The following is a 26,327-nucleotide window of genomic DNA, read 5'->3' on the forward strand; positions in this document are numbered from 1 at the left end:
GCGTAAGTTGACTTGCACTCGGACGTATAGGTACGGATTTATAAACAAAAAATACTAATTTTTTGTCCAAATTTAGGAAAATTTTAATTTCCCTAATTGGCAACACTGTACGCAGGCCCGTCCAATTGATGTCAACAGTTAGGTATCCATCCGAGGTATCTACCTGGCAAGTATAAGGAGGTCTTTCTACAACGAAGGAAGCTACAGGGAAAAAAGAAGTAAAGGAAATTCGAAATTAGAAAATTCTCGAATTCTTGACTGGGATGAAATTTGAGAAGGAAATTCGACACCAGAAGGAAAAAAAATAATATGATAAACTATAGTCCAACCATATTTTGCAAGAATAATATCCCGATATCTTAATTAGTGTCCACACAGGAGCGGATTAAACAAATGACACACCCATGTGTGCCACTTTGGCCACCTGGGCCACCGAGTATACATTTGATTATATTTTTTGACTACTAACTCGTGTTGTTGTTGTAGTTATAGTCTCGACTAATAATAATATCGTTGTTGTAAACAATAACTTTATATGGAAAATTTTCTCTCCTTTTTACATCTTAGTTCCTACACTGTTGGTGAGAAATGCAGGGTGTTTCAAAATGAATTTTGGGGTTTTAAGTCTTCGTAGTACTTATTACATTTTACGTACAATTATAAGCAATGCATCAAGTAAAAGAGCACCTCAAACAGTCTTTGCTACAAGTATTCAATGTGAGATTCATTCGTCACATGGCACACATCTAGTCGATAGGCGAGAAAGGCCCATAAACTTTCCCCCATATGGCACAAAACACATTCAATTTAGGGGAGTCTCGTTTCAAGTGTACCATCTCCTGAGGATATGCTGACGGCCAGATACACACACATTATGAGTGTTCACATTAGCTCTTAGGTGAAATGTCGATTTATCACTGAAGACGACACGATCCAGAGAATCTTCATTGTTATGCAGCAATATTTCACTTGCGAAATTGTCACGTAAACCGTAGTCTGTAGGCTTTAGACCTGTAGCAACTGCAAACGATAAGGACATAGTTGCAAGCGTCTCATTAATATTCTTCACACAGACCGTTGCACTGTACAGATTCAATCTTTATTAAAACACAAAAAACTTTCTGCTCTCTAGTCTACATCTTTGCTGCTTGCTCTTTCTAACGGCAGACAGAAGAAACAATGTATGTACATGTGTGCGTACAAAACTGTTTGAGTTGCTCTTTCATTTAATATAATATTTATAATTGTAAGTTAATTGTAATAGATACTACAAAGTTTCAAAACCCTAATATTAATTTTGAAACACCTTGCATTACTTCAAATTAAGTCATTCTATATTCATGTCTTTTATACATGTCATAAGGGCCGGTCCTAATCAATTTGTCGCCCCATGCAATGGCATAATTTGCCGCCTCCACCTTTCTCCAGAAAGAACAAATCTTAAAAGTCATGATTTTAAGTATGCTATTCCAGCATGAACAACAAAGGTGAGGGTAAGTGCAGTTGCACTCAGAAAGGCTTAAATATTTACTAAAAATGCAATCCCGTTGTGTCTTTTTTTAAAAAAATATCAATCTATTATGTTAGTGAAAGATAAAGCAAACACACCTGTAGAGGAAAGATGGTAATCTTTTTTATAGAATTCACTATCGAGCTTCAATCTCAATGTATCAGTTTGCAATTCCAGTGCAACTAGCTCTTTTATCTTTATTTCTTGATTTCTCTTCAATATCTGTTAACATTTTTTTTTTTAAATTTTCTATCTTCAATAATAAGGAACTTGTTTCTGATGAAAACAAGACTAGTTGTCATATCAAAACTGTGATAACTTACTAAATGGAACAGATATTCACTACTATTCGAGAACTGAATTCTTGCATTTGGCAACAATCAAGCAATTTGTGCTCGGATTTATTCGACCATTTGCTTTAGCATTGTCCATGTGGCCTTAAACTAATGCAACCTAAACATAATTTATAAATGTAGTATTCAAATAGAAGGTCAGCTTAGTAAATGTAACTACCATCATCATGAAGTCTGTTTCCAACAAGAAATATTTAATTTAAATAATATACTTATGACAGATTTTGCCGGACCATCCAAACTTGCCGTTACACGCAAATGCACGTGTTACAGGTATGGTAGAGCCGGCTCTACATATCATATATATCTAGTCGACAAATTATTTATATATGACATTTAGAAAAATACTATTAGACAAATTAGTATTAGTTTTTAACTTTAGACAAGTTATTTGAATTTTATACTGTTCGTGACATTATTTTCGTACTTATTAAAGGCCTGCTTTCACGAAAAAACAAAATTTAATTTCTACTTTTATTTCTTAGTTGATATTGATGAAAACTGCTGAAACCCGAATTGTTAATAGGTATGGTATTCATGTAAATTGCAAAATATTTGTAGCGTATTAATATCTAGCGTTTAATTTATGTTTCATTTTACGGTGATTATACCTACATAAAAATATTTAATACTTAAATAGACGTAAGATGCATGAAATGACTATTTGAAAAAAAACGAAATTTAGAAAAAAAACGAGAGGCAATGTTTTTTTTCTAAAAAAAACGTACATTTCTGAAAAAATACGAACGGTTTTTTTTCTATTTACAACACTAATCGCTAATGCTAGTGTCACCATTGATCTCAGCGACCGCGAAAACTATGAAATCGACACTGATATCGGTCATTTTTACTACTTTTACATGTCCCGGTAAACGCCCTTCTGAGACCCCCTATTTTGTCAAAAACGCTTCGCCTTGGTGTGGGATCTGGACCAAGGTATCTTTGACCACAATTTGGTAGCTCTCGGTCAACTTGTCTGGTCTCCAGGCCGGTCTCGGTAAACGTCCCCCTGAGACCTCCCTAGTTCGAAATTTGAAAAAAACTCTTCGTCTTGATCTGGGGCCTAGACCAAGCTACCCATGACCAAATTTTGAAAAGTTTCGGTCTACTCGTCTTGTTCGCAGGCAGCACAAAGATAGACAGACAGACACGAACAAACTCTTTATTTTATTTATATTAGAAAGGTCAGATCCGTCCTTATTGTAATAGAGTGATGCTTGAGCGATTGATCGTAGAAATTCAAACTCCGATGAGTGATAATTTCATAGGCTTGTTTTATTACAAGTTTAAACTCTTTAGTCAGTAGAGAAGAGGGCTTGAATCATGGGTCAGAGTTGATGACTATGGGTTTTGGTAGGTCTGTGGGTCACAGTGGATAAAAGTGGTTCATGGTGGGTGGTGAGTCAGAGTGGGTCACGGTGGGTTGTGGGTCACGATGGGTGGTGAATCAATTGGTTGTGGCTAAAGTTTTCATTGCCCCACGCCCTCTCTGAACTACAGTGTTGAAAATTAATCAGTGAAAATCAATTGCAATTGATCAATCAATTGAAAGTAATTGCTGTGGAAATCAATTGCAATTGAATTAATTGCCAATTAATTTCAATTGCAATTGAATTTCTGATTTCAATTGCAATTACTTTCCACTGCAATTACTTTCAATCAATTGATTAATTGCAATTGATTCTCCATTATTAATGGCCAACTGCAATTAACAATTAACCATTACTTACTTCAATTGTTAATTGCAATTAACAATTAAATTTACAAATTAATTGTTAATTGTTAATTCAATTGAAATTTGCCCAACACTGTACCAAATGATGATACGATGACTGGAGAATACTATTGCGAACTGAAAAAAATGTTAGATTGCCGTGAAGGGCTGTCTGAAATCGTTATGCGTCCAAAACCACAAAGTTTATAGGCTTAACAGCAAACTGCGAAGATATAAAATGTTGCCTCACCAAATGAAGTACCCTAAAACTTTTGTTCCCTTGATTAATAAAAATAATGAACTACGTTTTAGTAGTGATAAAGAAGTTATGGCTGTTACTGATTTCCTGAATACTGGAACTCCGGATTCTTTTTCAGGTTTATAAAAATTTTACGAATCATTGTAAGAAGGGACTGAACAAGAATTACATTGAAATAATATATATACTGTAAAACCTGTCAACTTGACCACCTGCTTATCTTGGCCTTGTTCGTCTTGAACCTGCATTTTCCCATAAGGCATTCGTTACTTATTACTCTGTAAGTTGGCCACCTGTCTATCTTGGAAGTTGGCCACATTGAAGCAGTGTTTACGCTGTGATGATGATAATTTACCTGCGTATCTTGGCCACACAAAATACCGTTTTGTTATTTCGTATTTCCGTATGAGAAGCAGATTTTCTGTATTTGTGACTGGAGACAAAGAAGCATGGATTTCCACGGTTTGTTCCTGGATGTCAATGGTCAGAACACTACCCTAATAAAGGGTGGTGAAGAAAGATGTGAATAAGAGCACGTACGGGAATTCAAGAAATAGGTGTATCATTTGTTTATCCTGTCTGTTTTGGTAGAACAATTACCTATATTGGCTACTTTCATCAGTGAGGAGCTTTAGTACATTCCGGAAAATTCTCAAGGGTAAAGCTAACCATCTCGATTGTCAACTATTGGCACCTGACGGCTTGTCGAAAGGTAGCGGAGGTTTTGAGGTATGAATTCCCTTAAGACTCTCTCGGAACATCTTTTGCTCCGAGGGAAACATTTGTAGCTCATTAACAAGAGGTAGTTAACTACGTATATTGTTATGATTACTCTATATACATTATTTAAAAGTAGTTGTCTTGCCATTGCTTATTAAAATTTTACAATCAAGTAATACTGGAAATCTTATTCTAAAGTACACTTAGCCACTTTTCAATAGAACCGACAGTGGCCAACATAGACAGGTTTCACTGTATATAATGTATATTGCGACTGTTTAACTTTTGGTTAGTTACAAAGTTGTCACTCCATGTAATGCATGTAATAAAAACTGTAAGGCAAGGATAAAAGAAAAGTTTTTTAAAAAATCACGTAGTGGAGTTCGAACCAGTTTCAAAAATGTGAATCTCCAAAGAAAATAACTATTTAACACACATGGCTATCGAAACAGCTGTATAGCTTTTCTTCAGTTGTTAAATTTACAAAGACCCTATCGACCTTCATTGATTGTTCTAAGATTTTTTCGAAAAGCATGTACGTTTATTTAACTACAAAAAAGTTTTCTGCATCTGCCAAGGTACTATTGTGTGTTAAAAGTATCATTACATTAAGTAACAAAAGAGGACCTGAGTAGTTCGAACAGCAAACTGAGCTGTTCGGTAGTCTTTTTTTTTTCTCCTTATGCGAATGTGTTGCCAAACTGATAATTTTAAGCGACAAAAAAGATTCACACATTCAATTGTTTTGGAGAAGATACATTAGGGTGACCAGACGTACTGATTTTCGCAGTACAGTACTGTTTTTCAAAGAGCTGTCCTGCGTGTTGCGAAGACACCTAGAAAACGAGAAATGTCCTGCGAAATGTGCTGCGTGTTTATATTTTATTCAACTTGTAATGAGTATATTGAGCAGTGATCCACAATCTTCACAGACATTAACATTTTGAACTAGATGAGACAACTCAGTCATTGAATGGGAATGTCTAGAGTAGCTTGAAGTACATTACATTAATAAATTGTCAGGAAAAGAAACAGACAATTCCTATTTGATTGATGAGATTACAAATGTAAAGAAATGTATGTAAGATATGCTACTTCTGAAAATAATAATAATAATAATAATAATAATGGAACACTGCCTAATTGAGGATAGATTTAAGATGGAGTGAATTATTCAAGCATTTTGAAGAAAACTCATTCCTTGCTCCCAAGTATGTGATATTGTGGAGTATAGATGTACTTCTCTGCCGCAAATGCTTCAACTGAGTGGGTATTTTCTATAATAAATAAATAATTTGCGGACTAATGAGAAATCTCAGTTGAAAACTGAAACTGTTAAACACCTAATAATAACCAAATGCAACTAATTTTACCTGTAGTAAATTACATGATTGTGCAAAACAGCATGTTACTGCACGCTGTACATTCAAACGAAAAATGTCACCAAGCAATGTACTGATGTTTAATTGGTAAACAATATAACATATTAATGAAAATAATTTATTAATCTTTTTGGAAAAATTTTGCAAGTAATGGATAAATAACCGTTAAGATGAATCACATTTTTGTCATTCATTAAAATTTTACGATTCAAAATACTTGTTTCACCAATCTTATATTTGCCATTTATGAAAGTATTTGAAGTTGAGTTGAATTCGTTCAATACTATTGTTGAGTGCAGTCTTTTTAATTAATAATTAACTTACGATTAACGTTAAATGAAATAAGAACATCGTATTTCCGACGCAGTAAACCATCATGTACTATTACATTTGTGGCCTAGTTTTCGCTTGTCAGATCCTGGTCACCCTAAGATACATACATACCCATGGTATTGTTTCCATCCACATGATATTGTTTCCATCATACTTTGAAGACCCCCCCCCCTTTTTTTTTTCGTTCGTTTGAATCACTATATCGGCAATCTTACCTTCATTGAACCTCAGCCCAACATGCTATAATACTTGAGAGAAATTTACTTTGTAGACTTCCTTTCACTAGCACTGCTAAGGGTTGTAAGTATTCATATACTGTCAGTAACTGTCGTTGTTACAGAGCATAGCCGTGTATTCAATATATTTTTGACGGGGTTCGAAAAAAAAATCTTCAGATTCTGCTTCTGGTCCGTAGGAGATTGCATGTAACTTATTCGAAATTTGCAAATTGCCATAAATATTAACAGTAACTTACATCTTATGAATATTTGTCACATACTCTCTCGTTAAAAATTGTCATTTTTCACCAAATTCAAATCTGCCATTTCTCTTTCATCTTTTGTATGGCAAGTGCGCAGAACAGATGATGTAGAACTTTGGTGGATCTCTCAGTCTTGCACACTTTTTTTTCTTTCTTTCAAATATAGGAGACAGTAGTCGCCGGGACTCGCGTGCAAAATAATGTGCATGCAGGGTAATATGTAAGTTCTCATAAGAACACTCTGCCAAATCAATGATATGCATTTGTTACGGTTTCTGGGTGTATCCGCGTCCATGTTGTATAGGGACATAGGTTCTTAAAATTTTCTTATTCTAGAGAACTTTACTAAGAAATTATTATAAGATACTGCAGTCATATCTAAAACTACCTGTTTATTCGTTTTTTAAATTTATTTTTTCTTGGAAATAGAGAAACGATAGAAATAAATAAAAATATCCTTTATTAAGTAAAAATATTTGTATTGCACGCAGATCACGCCAAAATTAAAATATTTATAATACATTATTTTATTTGAAGGAGCTCTTGCAAGAAGTGGAAGCAGAGAGTGAGTGTGGAGAGGATCGACAGCCAACGTGTGGTCTTCCTGATCAAGGGCGGAATAGCAAACGCCGTAAGAAGGATGCAGTGTCTGAGAGACAAACTCGAGGTGGCTCCTTGCAGAACTTAGTGCAAGCCTATAGTGAATTTGAGTGTGTATATTTGGGGAATGTGAGTGGAAAGAAGAAAAAGCGTCGTGAGAGTGGAGTTAATGTAAGTGCTAGACAGAGGGAGGGAGGTTCTTTACCCAGTAATGTAAATGTTGGTGGTGTGTTGACAGTGCATGGATTCGGTGAAGTCTTCACAAGTACTGAAAGAAACCGGAAGTATGTAAGTGGAACAGTGCATGACATCTCTGCAGATTCAATGCCAGTACACGTAACTGCAGGGTTAACTTCATCAATAACGCCTCCAAAGGGTGAACATTCTGTGATTGAAGTAGAAGTAGATTGTAATGGAAAGACTGGTTGTAAATCAGAAGATGCAGAACTAGAAACCAAAGCATCTAGTAGTGAAAAATTAGTGGATAAGAAAACAGACAATAACAAAAGTAATGGTGCAGAAAATGCAACAGAATTGAAAATTATTAGTCATGAAATAATGCATAAAACTGAAATGACTCCAAATTATACTAGTAGAGCAACATTGGAAGTAGGTCCTAGTGGCGATACCGTTCAAATAATTAATCGAATGCAGAATGGTCCTAAAGAAGAAGCAAAAGTGCGTGAAGTTGATGTAGATCATACTGTGACATTTAGTCTTCAGGTAAGTTCAGATGTTAAGGTTTTTCCTGTTTTTCTCCATTACCTCCAACGTTATTACGTACAAACAGGCCCAACATAATTAAATGAAATGCCTCTCTCATAAAGCATTGCTCTTATCTTATCTTTAATAATATAATAATATCTTTCTCCTACAGCCTAAGATTAAAACAATTCTAATCGTAATTTATCAAAATTAAGGTTGTAGGATTTACTCTGAGATCTTGAAATCAAATATAAAATTAATAAGGTTACCATTTTACTTAAATAAAAGGAAAGAGAAAAAAATTATATAAATAAAATAGAAGTTTCTTCTAGTCGTAATTAAATAGTATCAGTACTTTTGGCTTAATCTTTCATTTCGGGGCTTCAATGTTTCAATTACTATGAATCACTCAGCACCACAGATCCCTAAATTCTTCTAAACGGAATCCCGCTGTCCGTCACTCCGAAACAGCTTTGATCGGTGCCTACTTCTATCAGGAAAGCCTGACTTCAACTTTGTCAGTTAAAAAATTATTAACCTTTCCCGTATGCGGTACGTGACGTTTGGGCGCCGCCGTTTGGGCGCGGACGTTTGGGCCCCGCCGTTTGGGCACTGGACGTTTGGGCGCGAAGCTATTTGGGCGCCAGACGTTTGGGCGCGAGTTAAAAAGTCGTTATGTTAGGCGCTGAGTACTAAGTTCGAATCAAGATATCACAAGGTGTCTACTGTAGTGGAAGTCCTTGAATTATACTGGATTTTGTTTTACATACTAGAAATACTGGAATTTCAAAATTATAAAAACTGAATTAACAATTAAATTTTGTAAATTTAAGTTTCAACGAAAGTTAAGTGTGCTTTTTATTTGATAACTTTTCAAGCCAAATGTAAGTCGACCAGACTACATATGATTGACTGCATTACATACATAGTGAACCTATTCCATTAAAAAACTTAAAGCAGGCCTTCTACTGTAGTTACGCAATAAGTGTGGATGTCAAACACATTTCTAGTGGCTAAATGACCAATATATGTACACTTAACTATTATTTTTCACTTTGAAATCGTTGTTTTTTGTTGTTGTTGTTTTTTTTTCTTTCGCCACTTTCTTTAATGCAGATTAAATGCTTACAATGGGACGAAAAAAATGTGTGTTAAGTTTTGATTTTTATATTGGAATGTTAATTAAAAAAAAAGTGATACCAGAAATACGGCATACTACAGTTCCTAAACTCAATGTGTTAGACATCCTGTATGCAAAATATGTCTTACACACCATGTATGCAAAATATCTTTCCCTCAACTCGATTAGGATATAGGATTTTTAGATTTCTGGGCTCTCGGCATCTAAGGCCATTTAGCCCGTCACGTTTGAGGGAGCACACTATCCAGGGAAAGGGAAGGAAGGAAGCGGCCTGGACCTATAAATTAGGTACCACCCCGGCATTTGCCTGATGTGAATGAAGAAAACCCAGGAAAACCTCATTCAGGGTGGCTGGCCTGAAAGAGCGTGTTACACTTTTTCGACCGAGTGCCCCCACCGGGAATCGAACCCGGGACCGATCGCACCGAAGGCGAGAGTGTTAGCAACTACGCTGCAATCTTTTATTGGTAGTTCTTTATTGGACTTAAGGAAGAGAAGAGTTTGGCTAACGTAATACGAAAGAAAACAAATTTTAATATTAATAAATATGTAATTATTAACTTTCTTTAAAAAAATACAAAAATTAAATCAATATGTTTTAATTAACATTAAGAAAATTAACAGTTCGTCTGATTCCTTTATTTCCTAGCTTGCTGATATAATACAAAAATTAGATCAGAAGTACAAGAATCGTGGACAAGCGAAAAATCAATCCATGACGAGGTTAGGCAACAAATGCCAGAAACGCATTAAACTATTTAATTTAGATGAATAAATAAGATAGAGATAGAAAATATACAGATAAATGAGGTGAGATAAAGATAGAAGTGTAGGAAATGTATATATCTTGATTGGCGCTTAGTTTTCAGTGCCTAGCTTACTTTATATGTCGTAAATTGTGATTTTTACTATGTACCTCGCGCCCAAACGTCTGGCGCCTAAACGGCTTTGCGCCCAAACGTCCGGCGCCCAAACGGCAGCGCCAAAATGGCGGCGCCCAAACGTCCTGTCCCGCCCGTATGACACCCCGTTGTGTACGTAGAAGGTTAATTTGTCTAAAGAGAACACCATCATTCAGGCCATATCTGGTCAAAAAGAAATTAGTAATTCTGTATTTAAAAACAATTTCAGCTAAATCAGCACTTTGAGACAGACCATCACTCAGGTCTTCCCTACAACTAAATTCGTTGTCTCCAGAGAAAATCTACGGCCATCACTCAGATCCTGAGAAAATTCATCTGTGCAGCTATCATCATTCAGATAGTTCCCGAACCAGAAGACATAGATTTTCAAAAGGACATTACTTAGTCCTCCTGACCATCTTCTAAAAAATTGCGATGAAAGGTCGTCTTTTATATGATCGGTGACGCTTGTCTTGCCTTTTTCTTTTTACTAGGTTTATATTTTCGCTAGTCTAAAAGTAGCATTGGTAGGCAAAGCCTCCGAGCTTTGTAGGTTTCGTTCTAAAATTACAGCCACAAAAAAATGTTAAAGCTAAAAGAGAAAAATTACATTAGGAAAAAAAAAAAGTATGGACATAGTTATACACAGTTAATTTACCCTCTAAAATTATATGTCTGGCAATACCTAATGGAGATATATATATATATATATATATATATATAAATATTTAAATGCTTTACCTTATTTTTACAGAAACCACTGTTTTTGTTCTTAAAGCACTTTATACAGTCTCATAAAAATTTTAGCTCCTTTTTTCAGTACTTTACTGCATTTCACATAAGTTTCTTCCAAATGTCCCCGGAAGCACTTGCGTTGTTACTGATTTAAGAGAGTTGCATTGCGATTGAAAGTCCTAAGCCATATTCTCCTAATTATCACTCTCCTGAATTTGATTCAAGTGATTTTTGATAAATAGCAGTTCTGTCGATACTGCAAACATTGCAGGCCTCCACTGTTTATTGAATACTCAGTGTTTATTTTTAATACACTGTCAAATACTCCAAGTGTATACAAACCAATGATGGTATCAGATTCCTTCCGAGGAGACTCTCAATCCACGAAGGTGAAAGTAATACTGCTAATATACTGGTAATCGACGTAGAGCACGATCGGAGATAAGCCCCGGAGATTTACAGACCGGACCATACCCTGAAATCAACACTGGTACAAACTAATACTACATATGTAGATCGTCACAAAACCATCTAACACTGCTTGACGTGCTTGCTGTATCTAATTCTTTGCGAAGAGACTGAAATAGACTATTGAGTGATAGTCTCAGTGAGTTCAATTTTTTCGAGCCATTTTCGTGTAAATTGTTGTTTGGCGGAAAGAATCGTAACTGTTCAGACAGTATTAGCCCCCTCGCATTTACTTCAATTTTACTAATTAGTAAACCAAACAAATATAGATAGATAGATAGAGGTTGGACAAAAAAAAATCTAAAACGTTTGCAAAAGTGTGAAAATCGTACCTAGTATGATGTGGGGCCTCCTTTTGCCTTCAAAACAGCTTGGATCCGATGTGGAATGGACGTATACAGCTCCTGAATCGTGGTGTGTGGAATTTTGAACCATTGTTCCTCCAAAATATGCTCCAGTTCCTTAAGGGATGCTGGTGGAGGGTAATGAGACCAAACACGCCTTTCTAACTCAGATCACAATGGCTCAATGATGTTCAGATCCGGTGATTGTGGGACCCAGGGAATGTGTGATAGCTCCTGGTCATGCTCCTCAAACCATGATTTCACCGTTTTTGCAGCGTGACAGGGTACTAAATCATCTTGGTAGATGCCATCACCATCAGGGAACAATATTTGGATCATAGGTAGAACCTGGTCCCCCAAAATAGCCTCATACGCCTTAGCGCTGCATGGAATGATGAATGCTATGATGGGACCTGCAGAAAACCGCGATATCACTGCCCATACGTAACAGAACCACCCCGATGCTTTACAGTTGGGAACAGTCTGTATCGTAGGCCTGCGACGGTGATCTCCGTACACAAACACAACCGGTTGTTGGAAACAAGGTAAAGGTCGATTCGTCGGAACACATTACGTGTTTCCACTGCTCATGAGTCCACGCCTTGTGGTCCTTGCACCACTGGATATGCCTCTTCGCATTTACTGCTGTGACCAGGGTTTTGGCGATAGCGGTCCTGCCATGAGTTTTCATTTTATGAAGTTCCCGTCGCACTGTTTTCGATGAAACCGGGCTCCGTAGGCCGGAATTGAGTTCAGACGTAATTTTCATTGCAGTGCTCTTATTTTTAGCTGCTACAATCCGTTTTAATGCCCTCCGGTCCCTATCTGACAGGATTGTCTTTCGACCACTGTTGTGCTTTGCAGACGTCGTTTGCTCATGAATTGTGTATGCCCTCGTGACATTGGACACAGTGCCTTTCGATACCCCCACAATGTTCACCACTGTTCCACTGAAGCTCCAACCAGACGGGCACCAACGATCATGCCTCTGGAAGTCTGTCAGGTCTCTTCATTTTGCCGCACCACTTTCACACCACGACACTCACAGGTGAACTGGTTACTGCTGACGGAAGAGGAAGTCCACATGACACATTGAAAACAAAAAAAAATCGGCAACTGCAACACGTGTTGTACAGTGGAGGGCCAAACTTACGTGTCCTGTATGAAGTGTTTTTAGATTTTTTGTCTACCCCGATATATATACAGATGGTGATCAGAAAAATGGAAACACCTGTAGTTGGCAACACGTGAGATGTATGGGTTGGCAGTGGTGTCGTGGCGCCCGCAGCGCCGGACCGCTGGGGGTGGTGTGTTAGGTCGGTCTCCATACTACGTCAGGCGCAGTGGAACAGCAGTGTCCAGTGGCTGCAGCAGACGGAGGTAGTGTAAAATGGGAGACCTCTCAGATTTTCAAAGGGGGCAAATTGTTGGTGCGCGGTTATGTGGAGTGAGTGTTACGACAGTGGCTACTGTGTTAGATGTGTCGCGTGGGACAGTGTCGAAGGTGATGACGGCCTACGCAACACACGGGAAAACCACATCGGGGAAGCGGAACAGTGGGTGGAAGAAAATCATGAGTGACAGGTCACGCCGGGTATTAAAGCGCATTGTCACGCAGAACCGTCGTGCCACTGCGGAGCAAGGGACGGAGAAACTCAATCAGCACCTCCCCCACCCTGTTTCCACAATCACAGTCCGCCGCGAATTACATGACATGAACTTACGGGGTCGTGTTGCACGGGCCAAACCGCTCATCAGGGACCATAACGCTTTCGCATGCCGAAAATGGTGCCGCGACCATGCAACTTGGACCGTTGAGGACTGGAAACGTGGTCGGATGAGTCATTCTTCACCCTATTCTCAACCACGGGCCGTGTTTGTGTGGAGAACGCCCAAAGAACCTTATGATCTGCAGTGTCTCCGCCCAACTGTGAAACATGGCGGCGGCTCGGTGATGCTGTGGGCCGCCATATCATGGTTTTCATTGGGTCCTGTGGTCACACTTAGCGGACGAATCACTGCCAACGATTTTGTCGCAATTTTAGGAGACCACTTGCATCCTAGGTCCGGATGTTGTTCCCGGACAATGACGCCATCTTCCAGGATGATAATGCACCCATTCACACAGCTGGTGTTGTTGCAGCGTGGTTTGAGGAACATCGGGATGAAGTTCAACACCTCCCCTGGCCCGCCCAATCCCCAGATCTCAACATAATTGAACATATGTGGTCCGTCTTGGAAACCCGACCCCGGCGACGATTTCCACCTCCATCCTCTCTCACAGAACTGGCCGATGGCCTGCACGAGGAATGGTGTAAAATTTCACTTGCTACCATTCACGACCTCTATGCCTCCATCCCACGTCGCATCAAGGCTGTTCTGAAGGCGAAAGGTGGCCCGACACCATATTAATCTGGTAAGTAAGTTGCAATTTCGTTCAGGTGTTTCCATTTTTCTGATCACCATCTCACACCAAAATAAGAAAAAGAATATACCAATCTGGGTGCATAAATGCTTCCTTTCGGAGTTACAGGTTGCCGAAAACATGAAAAATTAACTTTAAACTCCAATACTGTGGAACCTACCGTAGTCGGGAAGGGAATAAATATTTAGGCTTGATTGTCATTCGTATTAAGAAACTGGGTAATAAAATGATAAAATCGACAGAAAATTATGTAATTAAATGAAGAATTGAAATAAAAGTCTAGGAACTAGTATGTGCCCTATCCAAATATCCATGTTTCAGAATCCTGCGGTACTTTCGCAACAATTTTTATAGAGGTAGTTTGTAAGTACTTCAAATTGTATGTATGTAGCCAAACTTCCTCTACTAAGATTGTTGCGTGAGTACCGCAGGATTCTGAAACATGAATTTTTCAGTATAGTCATTCAAAGTCAAATCAAGGAAGATTGCTCGAGCACCAGGTTCATTTTTTAATATTTTCACCAGGGTTGGCTGGTTTAAACCAAGGTGGTTTAAACCAAAAAACAAAAAAATGTTCGTAAAAGTGGAAGTGTTTGTAAAATCTTGATGAACACACATTTGTGGGTTATCACGTTTCACTCCCGAATATTATTAGTATTATATTCAGACCTAAATTCCCCATTCATTACTCAAAAAGATTATACTACAAAAGCAACTTTTTTTTACAAGTTTATAATGTTTATTTTGTGATTTTTTTGTAGTTGTTATTGTTATGTAATTGCAATCGAAGAAAAATTCTAAATATTGTTTCGTTTCAATGTTTACTATTGATAAAATACATCGAACATGCCGTACTTTGTGTGTGTGTGTGGGGGGGGGGGGTCATACAGACCCCACGAGAGGCATTTAGTGAAATAAGTATCTTTGGTATCTATATATGTATAAATGAGTCTGAGCCAAAGTGGACTCAAATAATTCGTATCTTTGTTCACTTTTCTTATTGATATGCAGATTAAGTCGGTGTATTTCTTTAATTTGGACCAATAAAAGTTGTTAACTAACTTGAACTAAATTAGTTCTTCTGTACTCCGTCGTACTTTGAAATTGTTCATATGTAATTCTGTGTAATGGTTTCACTTGTGCAACTGTTTATCTTTTTGTCCTTCTGAAATGACTCTTGACAGTTATATTAAGAAGCATGTAAAGATCAGTACAACGTATTTTTTTTATCAGGATTCCTTCATGAGTGAGTCGGCAGACGTATCGCATTTGTGGCCAATTAGTCCTGATTCCGAGTTCAAATGGAGGACAACTTCTCTCGGATATAACTCGAGAAGCGGTTTTTATTCCGCTTTAAGCTTATGTGACCCCTTCCAGCATAACCCGGTTGTTGCATAATAACATCAAGGCGAAACAAACTTATTTCTGTCCATATATGATATGAATATATAGAGCAAATCATTTAAACCATAAAAACCTGGTTTAAACCAAAAAAACCTGGTTTAAACCAAAAAAACCTGGTTTAAACCAAAAAAACCTGGTTTAAACCAAAAAAACCTGGTTTAAACCAAAAAAACCTGGTTTAAACCAAAAAAACCTGGTTTAAACAAAAAAAACCTGGTTTAAACCAAAAAAACCTGGTTTTTTTAATAAAAACCATGTTTTTTGCCAACCCTGATTTTCACCAAGGTTACCTCAGTAATAACGTACTGAAAGATACCAGTTTTTCTTCTACGGCCATCTTGGATTTAGTCATTGTCACAGACAGCAAACTCATTTATTAAACTTTTGTCAATAATTATACTTTCAGTTCAATACTCTTCAAAATAACTTACAAAAGCAAATAATAATAATATATTTCAAAATGCAATTATAATTAACTTTAAAATTCTTTATAATTCAATTTTTAAATTCATTTCGATGTACCAGTCATCTATCTTACACAATTATCGTGTAAGTTCGTTTCCAGTATTCAGTTTTAGTTTTCAAATATTTTTATTTTAAATTTCTTTAATATTTTGATACACTTTAATTATATTTTGCATTTCATTTCTTTTGTTACACAACTAAACCTCTCCCATACGTCCCATTCTGTGTTAATCATAAATAACTCATAACAACTGCAATATTTCTTCACTGCCTGAGGGTAACGGTGGCTGTGGTAAAGTGCTTACCTCTGGTGCGTGGAGTCTCTGGTTCGATCTCCGGCTAAGTTAGTTTGTGGTCTTGAACATCATGTCCGTGGATTTTCTCGGGATACTTTCCTCCCACAACTTCATTCCACCAATTCTTCCATAAGTCACCTGCCTTAATCGTCTACCTTGCCTAAAGTTCATAATTTGTTTGCAATGGTGTAGAGAACAGGCTGCTGCATGGTTACTACGAAAGATAGAAAGTTTCTGTTAAAAGTAGATAATAGTCTTTCATAAAGATGAAGTCTTCTGCACAAGAACTATGCCTAGAAGGATGTTTTAGAACCTCTGTAACACTTTGACCTGTCTTAAGACAATCCAATCAGCAGCTCATTTACGATCATAATCACTGAGATGAACCCTTTGCGCATTTCGCAACTGACCAATTAACTGCACTACAGTATTGTACTAACAATACGGACTGTCATGCCTGGCCGTGTCTTTTGCGTGCAGTCTTCTGACTCAGTGTGGGGTTTGTTCGTAAGCAGGAGCTTGACATAGCCCGGTTGCCTCTCCTTTTGAATGCCCTCTACTGATATACCACTACAGAGCCACATTCTCAAGACTTATGACTGAAAATGTTCCATTCCTAGCAATTGTCAACCAGTGTAGTTCAAGAATTCCTAACGTATTTTTGCCTTCGCTAATGTACTACCATGAGCAAAATAAATGACGCGTCTCTTTATTTTGAAGTTTTTTGAAAATATCTCCGTTTTCTTTATATGTTCGAAATTTCGGAAGGTTTCCCCAGCAGGACAGGTTAATAACAAACCCGTTTTTAATATTTGTGTTAGATATTAGCTTAAAATAAAGAAATTAGAAGCAAAAAACATGAAATCGACAGAAATCTCGAGAATTACCAACTCTGCTAAAGTGGGAAATTTTCAAGAACACGAGGGAATTCTGCATTTCAACACGAAGCAGCGACATCTATGTCATTGAGAGAAATGTGGATTAAATCTACAAACTAAACTTTTAACGAATATTTCTAGTATGTCTTATTATATGCATTATCTGCAAACTCCAAATATATGAATATATGCTAAGTATTAACATAAAGATAGAGCAAATAGTGGAAATTATCTATGGAAAAGGACGAATTGGTAGGACGATCGTAATGAAATATCGTCTTTACCGGAACAGGCTCAGTTCACGTAAAAAGCAAATAGCTCAGTTAGTTAAAGCAACGAGTCTGTATACTGAAGGAAGCGGGTTCGATCCCCTGGAAATGCCGTTGTCATTTTTATCACTACACTACGGTTATTTTATTTATTTTTTTATGTGGGAAAGAATCAAATTGTAACGTATGTGTAAAACTCATGACGATACCAAAAAAAGAAAAAATGCCGTTGTCGCACTTGCACTAGCGTCCCTAATTTTGTTAGCAAACAGTTTCGTAATTATTTCCCCTGTGCTCACTGCTCACCATATGCTCGCTGGCGCATAACGAATGTTTCCCAGTAAATGTTAATTCTAATTTGGAGAATTTTATAAAGTTTCACAATATTTCTCACTAGATAGTCTTCTATCTACGTGTTTGGATATTTTGATAACAGATGTCCCTATTAAATGTTTAATTTTCCCTAGATGTTTAATTACGGAAAAGTTTTACAATGTATTTGTATTGAATTGAAATTGTTTTGAATTTACTACATAAGGTAAGTAGACCCAAGGAGGAGAACTCAAGTAATTGATATTCTACGTAAAAGCAACCTATTGTAGAATGATGATGCTTCTTACCTTCAGCACATAATCTTTACGTTAGAGAGTCAGACAGAGAAAAATCCTGTTTTTCCTCCTCTATGACCACCCATCTTAAACCTCTACATATCGTTGTTCGTCTCACAAAATTTCGGTGCTCCAAAAACATTCAAATAATAATAATAATAATAATAATAATAATAATAATAATAATAATAATCATCATCATCATCCTGAATATGCCATCCTTACATAATGTAAGGATATCTTAGTTTCCTAGTTTAAATCTTAAATATCTTAGTTTAAAATGCTTTCTTTAGTACTTATTTGAGCAACCATGTAGGAGGGGGTACGACTTTTTATTTTGCCCCTCTCATTTCAGTACCCTTCCAACAGAAAGTAATTTTTGATAAGCAGGACAGACAAAATGAATAAGAAATATATTTACAGCATCCTCTCCCCTTTCATGATTGGAATATCACGTAATATTTTTTATTCTACGAAAGATGGCCCTGTGCGGTTAGGGGTAGGTAACTAAAAGAATACCTAATATATTGCGCCCCTTGATTGTAATATTACCGCTTCTTTATTTGTACGAAGGAGCCCCTACACAATCAAGGGTGACAAAAAGAATAGGAAGAGTGTCTATTGATTCCAGTGGTGGATCAAGCACGAACTCCTGGGGGAGGGGAGGGGAAGTGAAACATTCTTTTGATGATGTGAAGCTGTCACAAATTACCACTTAACTAAACTAAACAATAGTGGGGGGAACCGGAACCCAGTCAGTTTAAATTGATGTAAAAGTTTAATTTTTGGCTTCATATTACAGTTTTGGTTTCAAATGAGAGTTTCAGTCCAAGTGGTCAATGATCAAATCTCGTGGGGCTCTTCAGTGTAGGCTAATACGGCCCCCTTATGAGAAAAGGCAAAATTGTTAACATGTTTATAACTTTCGAATTTTTCGTCTATTTTAAAGAAATATTTTGCTTCGTATTAAAGTGTTGGTTCCAAATGACAAATTCAGTCCGAGTGGACAATGATCAAATCTCCGGGGGGGGGGCTCTTCAGTATAGGGGGCTACGGCTCCCTTATGGGAAAAGGCAAAAATATGAAAATGCTTATAACTTCCGAATTTTCCGTCTATTTTAAAGAAATTATTGGCTTCATATTAAAGTCTTGGCTTCAAATGACAATTTCAGTCCGTGTGGACAATGATCAAATCTCGGAGGGCTCTTTGGTGTAGGGGTTTCGGCTTCTTTATGGGACAAGATTCACGTAGTTGATATTGCAAAATTGTTTTATATATATAAGTGGAAACTTGCACCATTTGGTTAATTTTACCTCTTATGTTTTGCAGATTCATATTCCAAGCAATAGTTACTCCGCAGAGCTAAAAGAAGGCACTTACTAGTTTCATTAAAATGAAATGTCTTTTATGAGAGGAGCAGACGAACGAACAGGCACCCAAACGTTGGTTGAGTCGTACGGTTGCAACTCGTTAAGCTCGCTTCAATTATTATTATTATTATTATTATTATTATTATTATTATTATTATTATTATTATTATTATTAAAGCTTTTTGCTCCTAATTTAGTTATTTTACTTTATTATTTAACGAATATATTGAAAATTGTCAGAGACACGTATGCAGTAATTTATTTCGGGAGGGGTCCGACTTCAATATTAGGATAAATTATAATAAAATTTTAAAAGATAATCCCCAAAATTAGGCTAAATTTACAGAAAAGTTGGGGTTTCAGAGGGGGTCCGGCCCCCCTGGACCCACCCCTGAATGCGTCCTTGTTTGTCAGTAACATTTCCTCATTTTGAAACCCTCAAAAACTTCGGATAGACTATATAAAGGAAAACGAGTTATTTTCCATAAAATATCACTTCAAGGAGACGCGACAGTTTTATTGCACATGGTGGTATCCAACGTTCACAAGGGCAAGAATTCCTTCCCTTTTATTCTTTCGCTATTGTGCTGTATCGAAAGGTCAGGTTTGTAACATATTACTCCTACGAACAAGCATGACTGGCAGATAGGAATACTGAACACAACTCCAGAGAAATGCATGCTGAACTTACGTCTTTACGCTTTGGTGATTTGCCCTCAAGGTCAATCGAGTGGTAATTCAGTTCCGTCTCTGTTCTTAAGCCATGTTCGTATTACTTCGAACAGTTTTGATAATGAAAAGCATGCCTCTTAATATAACAGACTTCTTTCGCGTAAGAAATCGAAACTCAGTTGGTCAGAGCAACTAGTCTGTAAGAATTAGGTTGTTAGTTAGTTAGGAGCCCAGTACGAGTAAGGGTTTTTATTACTATTGTTTTTATCTTTTTTATGTGAGGAAAAATCAAATTGTGACATCCCGATATCAAATGTATTTGATTAGGTAGCTTTGTCTTAGCTAAACTTTAAACATCAGTAACTGTCGAAATTATTTCACTAACCGATCACTTACTGAACATTTCAAACACGTCAAACCAGTGGCATAACATGAAGGTTAACCTCTCCTCCGCAGTCCTTAGTTATGCGTCCGTACTTTCAAGGGCGGACTAAGGGCCGGGCGACTGCCCGGGGCGCCAGAGAAAGAGGGGCACCAAAACGAGCCTCAAAAAGTAAATTTTATAATGTGCTCTCTACTGACGTTTTTGGTTTATATTCTTGTAAAGTAGTGGCAATTATATGATCTTTTTCCATTTCACTATGGAAGAAGAGAGTTTCATAGTACTAAGGGGGCTGTATCGAAAAATTGAGAGATGGCATGTAGAATAAAGAGTGCCGGGAATTAAGTATTGTTTGTTTGTTTGCTTGAGTTTAGCGTTCCACGGTTATGCCTTAATGGGCAAGGGAGATGTGGATACTAATTATAGTGGAATCCGAACCACTTTTATCGTTCAACAGTAATCCACCGGGAATTGGACCCGGTACCACAGAAGGCAGGCGTGCTATCCACTAGACCAGGGGGGGTGGAGTTGGTATTGTTTATAGCGGGCCATATTCTTTGTGAAGTTTTCCTAGGTAAGGATTTCTTTTTGAAAATGGGTTTAAAACAGGGGCGTCATTTAGGGAGGTCAGGGAGGGGCATTTGCCCCCCCTGAGTTTGAGATGTATATAGAGTTTATCATTAGAATAGTAGTAAATCAGTGAAAAACGCGAAATTTTACTTATATCAAGAGATCTTGCCCCCCCCCAAAGCAAAATCTGAAATGACGCTCCTGGTTTAAACTATTAAAAACACTATGATAAAATGTAAAATATAGGCTACTACTAGGGGAAGGGCGCCAAAAAGTCACAGGAATAATAATAATAATAATAATAAATATGAATGTCTTTGGAGAGCCGAAAGTATGTGACACGAATCATTATAGGTAGAGCTTTAAGATGAGTGGTCATAGGGGAGGAAAAACAGGATTTTTCTCTCTCTGACACTCTAACGTTAAGATTATGTGCTGAAGGTAAGAAGCATCATCATTCTACAATAGGTTGCTTTTACGTAGAATATCTGTTACTTGAGCTCTCCTCCTTCGGGCAACTTTGCTTATGTAGTAAATTCAAAACAATTTCAATTTAAGACAAATATTTATAGAGAAAATTAAACATTTAATAGGGAAATCTGTTATCAAAATATCCAAACACGTAGATAGAAGACTATGTAGTGAGGAATTGTGAAACTATAAAATTCTCCAAATTAGAATTAACATTTACTGGAAAACATTCGTTATGCATCAGTGAGCACAGGGGAAATAATTACGAATCTGTTTGCAAACAAAAATTAGAGACACTAATGCAAATGCGACGATATTTTCTCTTTTGGTATCGTCATGAGTTTTACACATATGTTACAATTTGATTCTTTCCCAAATAAAAAATAAATAAAATAACCTTAGTGATAAAAATGACAACAGTCCTTCACGGGATTCGAACCGTCTACCTTCGGTATACAAACTCGTTGCTTTATCTAACTGAGCTATTTGCTTTCTTACGTAAGCTGAATCTGTTCTACAGTAAAGACGATTTTTCATTACGATTGGGCTAACAATTCGTCTTTTTCCATAGGTAATTTCCACTATTTGCACTATCTATACGTTAATACTTAGCATAGATTCATATATTTGGAGTTCGCTGATAATGCATATAATAAGACATACTAGAAATATTTCGTTAAAATTTTCGTTTGTAGATCTAATCCACGCTTCTCTTACTGACATAGATGTCGCTGCTTCGTGTTGAACTGCAGAATTCCCTCGCGTTCTTGAAAATTTCCCACTTTAGCAGAGTTGGTAATTCTCGAGATTTCTGTCGATTTAATGTTTTTTGCTTCTAATTTCTTTATTCTAAGCTAATATCTAACACAAATATTAAAAACGGGTTTGTTATTAACCTGTCCTGCTGGGGAAACCTTCCGAGATTTCGAACATACAAAGAAAACGGAGATATTTTCAAAAAACTTCAAAATAAAGAGACGCGTCATTTATTTTGCTCATGGTAGTACATTCTGGTACAAAAGAACTTTTCTGTCAGAAGTGCATTGCCGTTAAGTTAGTTGAAAATACTTTTTCTTCCTTTTTTTTTTCGTTCTTCACAGATTGTGATGTAGTATTTATTGCTTGAATATTATCCTAAAAAGGTCACATATGAGAAGCATAGTACTGTTGTTATTCGTAAAGTAATTAACTGTGTAATTGTGCAGGCTTATCACATCCACATAATAGATCTGTTACTGTTTAATTTTCGTAAGATTATATGGCGTAGTTTGTAAGCTCTGATTTATTTTTTTTCTTCAAGGAAAAGGATAAAAGTTTTTCCCATAGAGACTCAAAAGTAGTAACAGATATCAATGGAATAGATTCAACGCCACTTCAATTATCTACGAATTACAATGCAGTTAAGTGTATTGTGAGTCCCAACAATATAAGAGAAGAGAAAAATGGCTTAGCAAATAGAGGTAAGTTATCGGAGATGGCAGTGTAATTTTTTAGACTTGCAGTTTTCAGTATATATGTATGTGTGTGTGTGTGGGTGCAGTGCTATCCTTTTGTGTCTCATTGTTCACTATTTTAATGTACTATTCAACAATGTTAACGATGTTGCATACCTTTTGTTACCAAGAACATAAATTGTGATATTGTTCCCATGTTCAGTTTATATGTAATGCTTGAAAAAGTCTTCTGACCTCGACGCGTTTTCAAAAGTAGGCACCATAACAATAATATACATCCAATTTGTTACGTAGGTCTACGTGCCAGATTCATATTTCCAGTCGCCATTGTGACCTTGGCGCTGGGGATTTTTTCGAATTCTTTAAAAAAAAAAAAAGTCGTCATTTGGAGAGATTTAGGATTGCTTCAAAGTAGAATATGGTAACTCCTACTTATGTCTTATCCTAATTCATTAAAGCAACGCCAAATACACTTGTCTGGAATTACTGGAGGTGAGAATATATTAACAGAATTTGAGTTGTTTCGAAGAACGTTACTATAATGGAAATATTTTATTGGGAGCTCAGCTTTCATATGGTGAAGCAGGGAGATATGAGACATCAGTTTCGTCCGTGGGAGCATGGTCTTAGATTACTGCAGTAACTATTCTAATTATATAACTGCTTGAACTTTGTAAGTGTCCAGCACGCTTAGTTTAAGTAACTGCCACGGAATTCAGTGTAATTCGAAATTAACATTTTCTAAGATCTCGAATTTGCTGCAGTTGAGCCCTTTATTCACCGAAAATTTACTAAAACTGCTTGAATTATGAGGTTGTCTAGTGTTTTCGTTGGCTACGGTACCCAGTTACCGCAAAAGCCTTACTTATTGTAGCTTTTCGTATTACACATAATAGCACAAAATGTACTGGTATGGTGGTTCGACCACTGCGTCTGGTACTTGAGGTCCCGGATTCGATTCCCAATGGGAGAGCATCGAACATACTGGACTGGTTTAGATCCCACTCGCAAAAGACGTAAATATAAATTTATCAATTAGTAGAAGTAGAAATTTCTAAATTAAATATCACTTATTACCTAGTTTCTATCTGCAAAGAAACAGGCAAATAAAATAAATAGAAGCGTGAAATTTTGAGAAATTGACTGTTTTGAATTTTTTTGCAGAGTGAGTTCATTAGATTTTTTCTTTGCTGGGCGATTAAAAAAATACCTATTATTATATGATACAATGTTAAAGTAATCGTCTAATGATCTGGATGCCTATCTGTAAAAAATCTGACGTGCTTATATTCTGGAAATAGTGTTACAGGAAGTGCGAAGTAATAATTTTACATAATTTTGAATTAAAAAGCGGAGGGAGAATACAATTACAATGCCTGTAACAGTGTGCAAATACGTTCTGATTGTATTCATAGTAGTCACATGTGTTTTGGTCAGTGATGAATTACGTTCCCCACTAATATTGTTTTGAGATTATATATAATGTGGTTGTGTATGTAAGTTTTTCTAACAAACAAAAACTTTTCTTCTGAAAATGGTATTGGTGCCCATTGTAAAACCTAATTCAGTTGTTTTGAAACGGAAACTAACCTACAACGCGACAATTGAGAACTGAACCGAAAACTCAAAAAGAAGTCCACACATGGAAATTTTTACCAACGAAATAAGAAAAACAAACGGTGTTACTTTGTATTAAGTACTTACAAGAAATTGGTAATTTTAGTTAGGTTCGGCCCATTATCTGACAGCGTTGTGTAGTAGTTGTTTCAAGCCTTTTACATGCCAATGTTTCATTTTTGGAACATTAGCCTGTAACGAAATACCGTATATGCAAATGTATTATGTCATTAGGTTTTCCGAATTCTCTCCTTTTTTTTTCGTCCGTTTATTGAACGTCACAATATAGGTGTGCGTCTTAGTACAAGCTAGGCACTATGGTACTTTTATAGGATATATAAGTATATTATTCACGCTTGATGAGATATGGAAATTACTCAAGTGAATTTTGGTATGCTAACTTCAGAGGACATTCAATGCAAATTTTGTTTCAAGATTTGTTAGAAAAATTTTCAGATCTTTACGTGATTTATGCAGTTCCTATTTTGTGCAATCACTGATTTTGTTATGGATTTTCACGTCGCACCAGGGAGTTCTTCTCCACAACAGCGGGGGACGCTTAGGCTTCCGATATGTTCGAAGTCTACTTTCCTCGATCCTAGGTAGTGTCTGATGAAGCCGAAGTGTTAGTCGACGCACCTTATGAAACATAAATGTTAGTCACACGTATGTAGTTTTTAAATGTGAATATTGTTTTGCCCAGCAAATAGTTTGTTTGATGTATCATTGTTTCGTGAATCCCGTATATGATCTTTAATCCTACTCTATATATGTTCTTTTTGTCTTGCCTATATGTTTTCACTTGTACTAACAGGTGGTCAAGCTCCATTACTCATTTCTTTGTATAGCAATTTATTACTGAGATTTCATCAAAATTCTGTGGGGGGGAACTAAATAGTGTCTGATGAAGTCAGTGTTAGTTGGCGAAACTGTCACACGTTAGTAGTTTTTAAATGTGAATATATTTTGCTCAGCAAATAGTTCGTATTTAAATGATACATCATCATCTGGTTTATCAAACCATTCAAATATGGACTTAATTGAATGACTTGGAACTTCTCACAAAAGCATTTTTTTCTTTCAAATCTTTTCATATATAGCTATTACTTGTATTAAGCGACTAATTCGTACCGATAAATCATCACGTAGCACGAGAACTCATAAATTGATTTTAACATGCATAACAAAAAGGTAGCCATAATTTGAAAAGAAAAGAAAGAAAAAAGAAACTAAAACTTCAGTCCTTGCAATGAAATTCTTAAGTGGGATGAACCTGAGAAACAGGCACGTTTGAAAAAAAATTCTCGTATACTATTACATCAAGAACTGTACTATAGCTACCTGTGATGTCTTCGTCTATTAACCGGGTTCTTACTGTGCTTCATACACAGTGGATGGAAACTAGAACTGAAGAAACAACCTGCACCTTCTTTTTGAAGTGGTTGAAGGAACTTGCTTGGAACTGAAACTAATTCAAAGTATTTACTGTGTGTTTAGAAATGAGGCAGTTTATATAACACTACAAGTAAACTAAGAAACACATTTCAGTTTCGTCTTCACAAGTTACATACTCAATAGAATGATCCTAGTTCAGAAATATCTTTAGTGCTAATTTTAGGACAAATATCTCCCCCCTCGGAGGTATACAGTAGGACACTGTCTCATTTGTCTAAGTTTACAAGAGATCAATTTTATCATGCCGAATGTTGCTCTTATTTATTTTCTGCTACTGTTTGTTGAACTTTTAGAACAAAACGTTACCACTACCTTCTTTATAGACCAGAATTTAGTTGATTTG

General features: G+C 36.6%; 1 protein-coding gene across 4 annotated transcripts in view; it reads left to right on the plus strand.

The window, feature by feature from the left end:
- Nucleotides 1-26,327, plus strand: part of LOC145693168 (uncharacterized) — a 221,060-nt gene that overhangs the window by 144,069 nt on the left and 50,664 nt on the right. For all 4 annotated transcript variants that reach the window (XM_081768928.1, XM_081768925.1, XM_081768926.1 and 1 more), the window contains exons 3-4: nucleotides 7,290-8,075; nucleotides 22,759-22,918. In XM_081768928.1, coding sequence (XP_081625054.1) covers nucleotides 7,290-8,075; nucleotides 22,759-22,918 — 946 coding nt within the window. The remainder of the gene's footprint in view (nucleotides 1-7,289; nucleotides 8,076-22,758; nucleotides 22,919-26,327) is intronic.

The sequence above is a fragment of the Thermobia domestica genome, chromosome 8, assembly GCF_964235325.1.
Source record: "Thermobia domestica chromosome 8, izTheDome1.hap1.1, whole genome shotgun sequence".
Classification (NCBI taxonomy): domain Eukaryota; kingdom Metazoa; phylum Arthropoda; class Insecta; order Zygentoma; family Lepismatidae; genus Thermobia; species Thermobia domestica.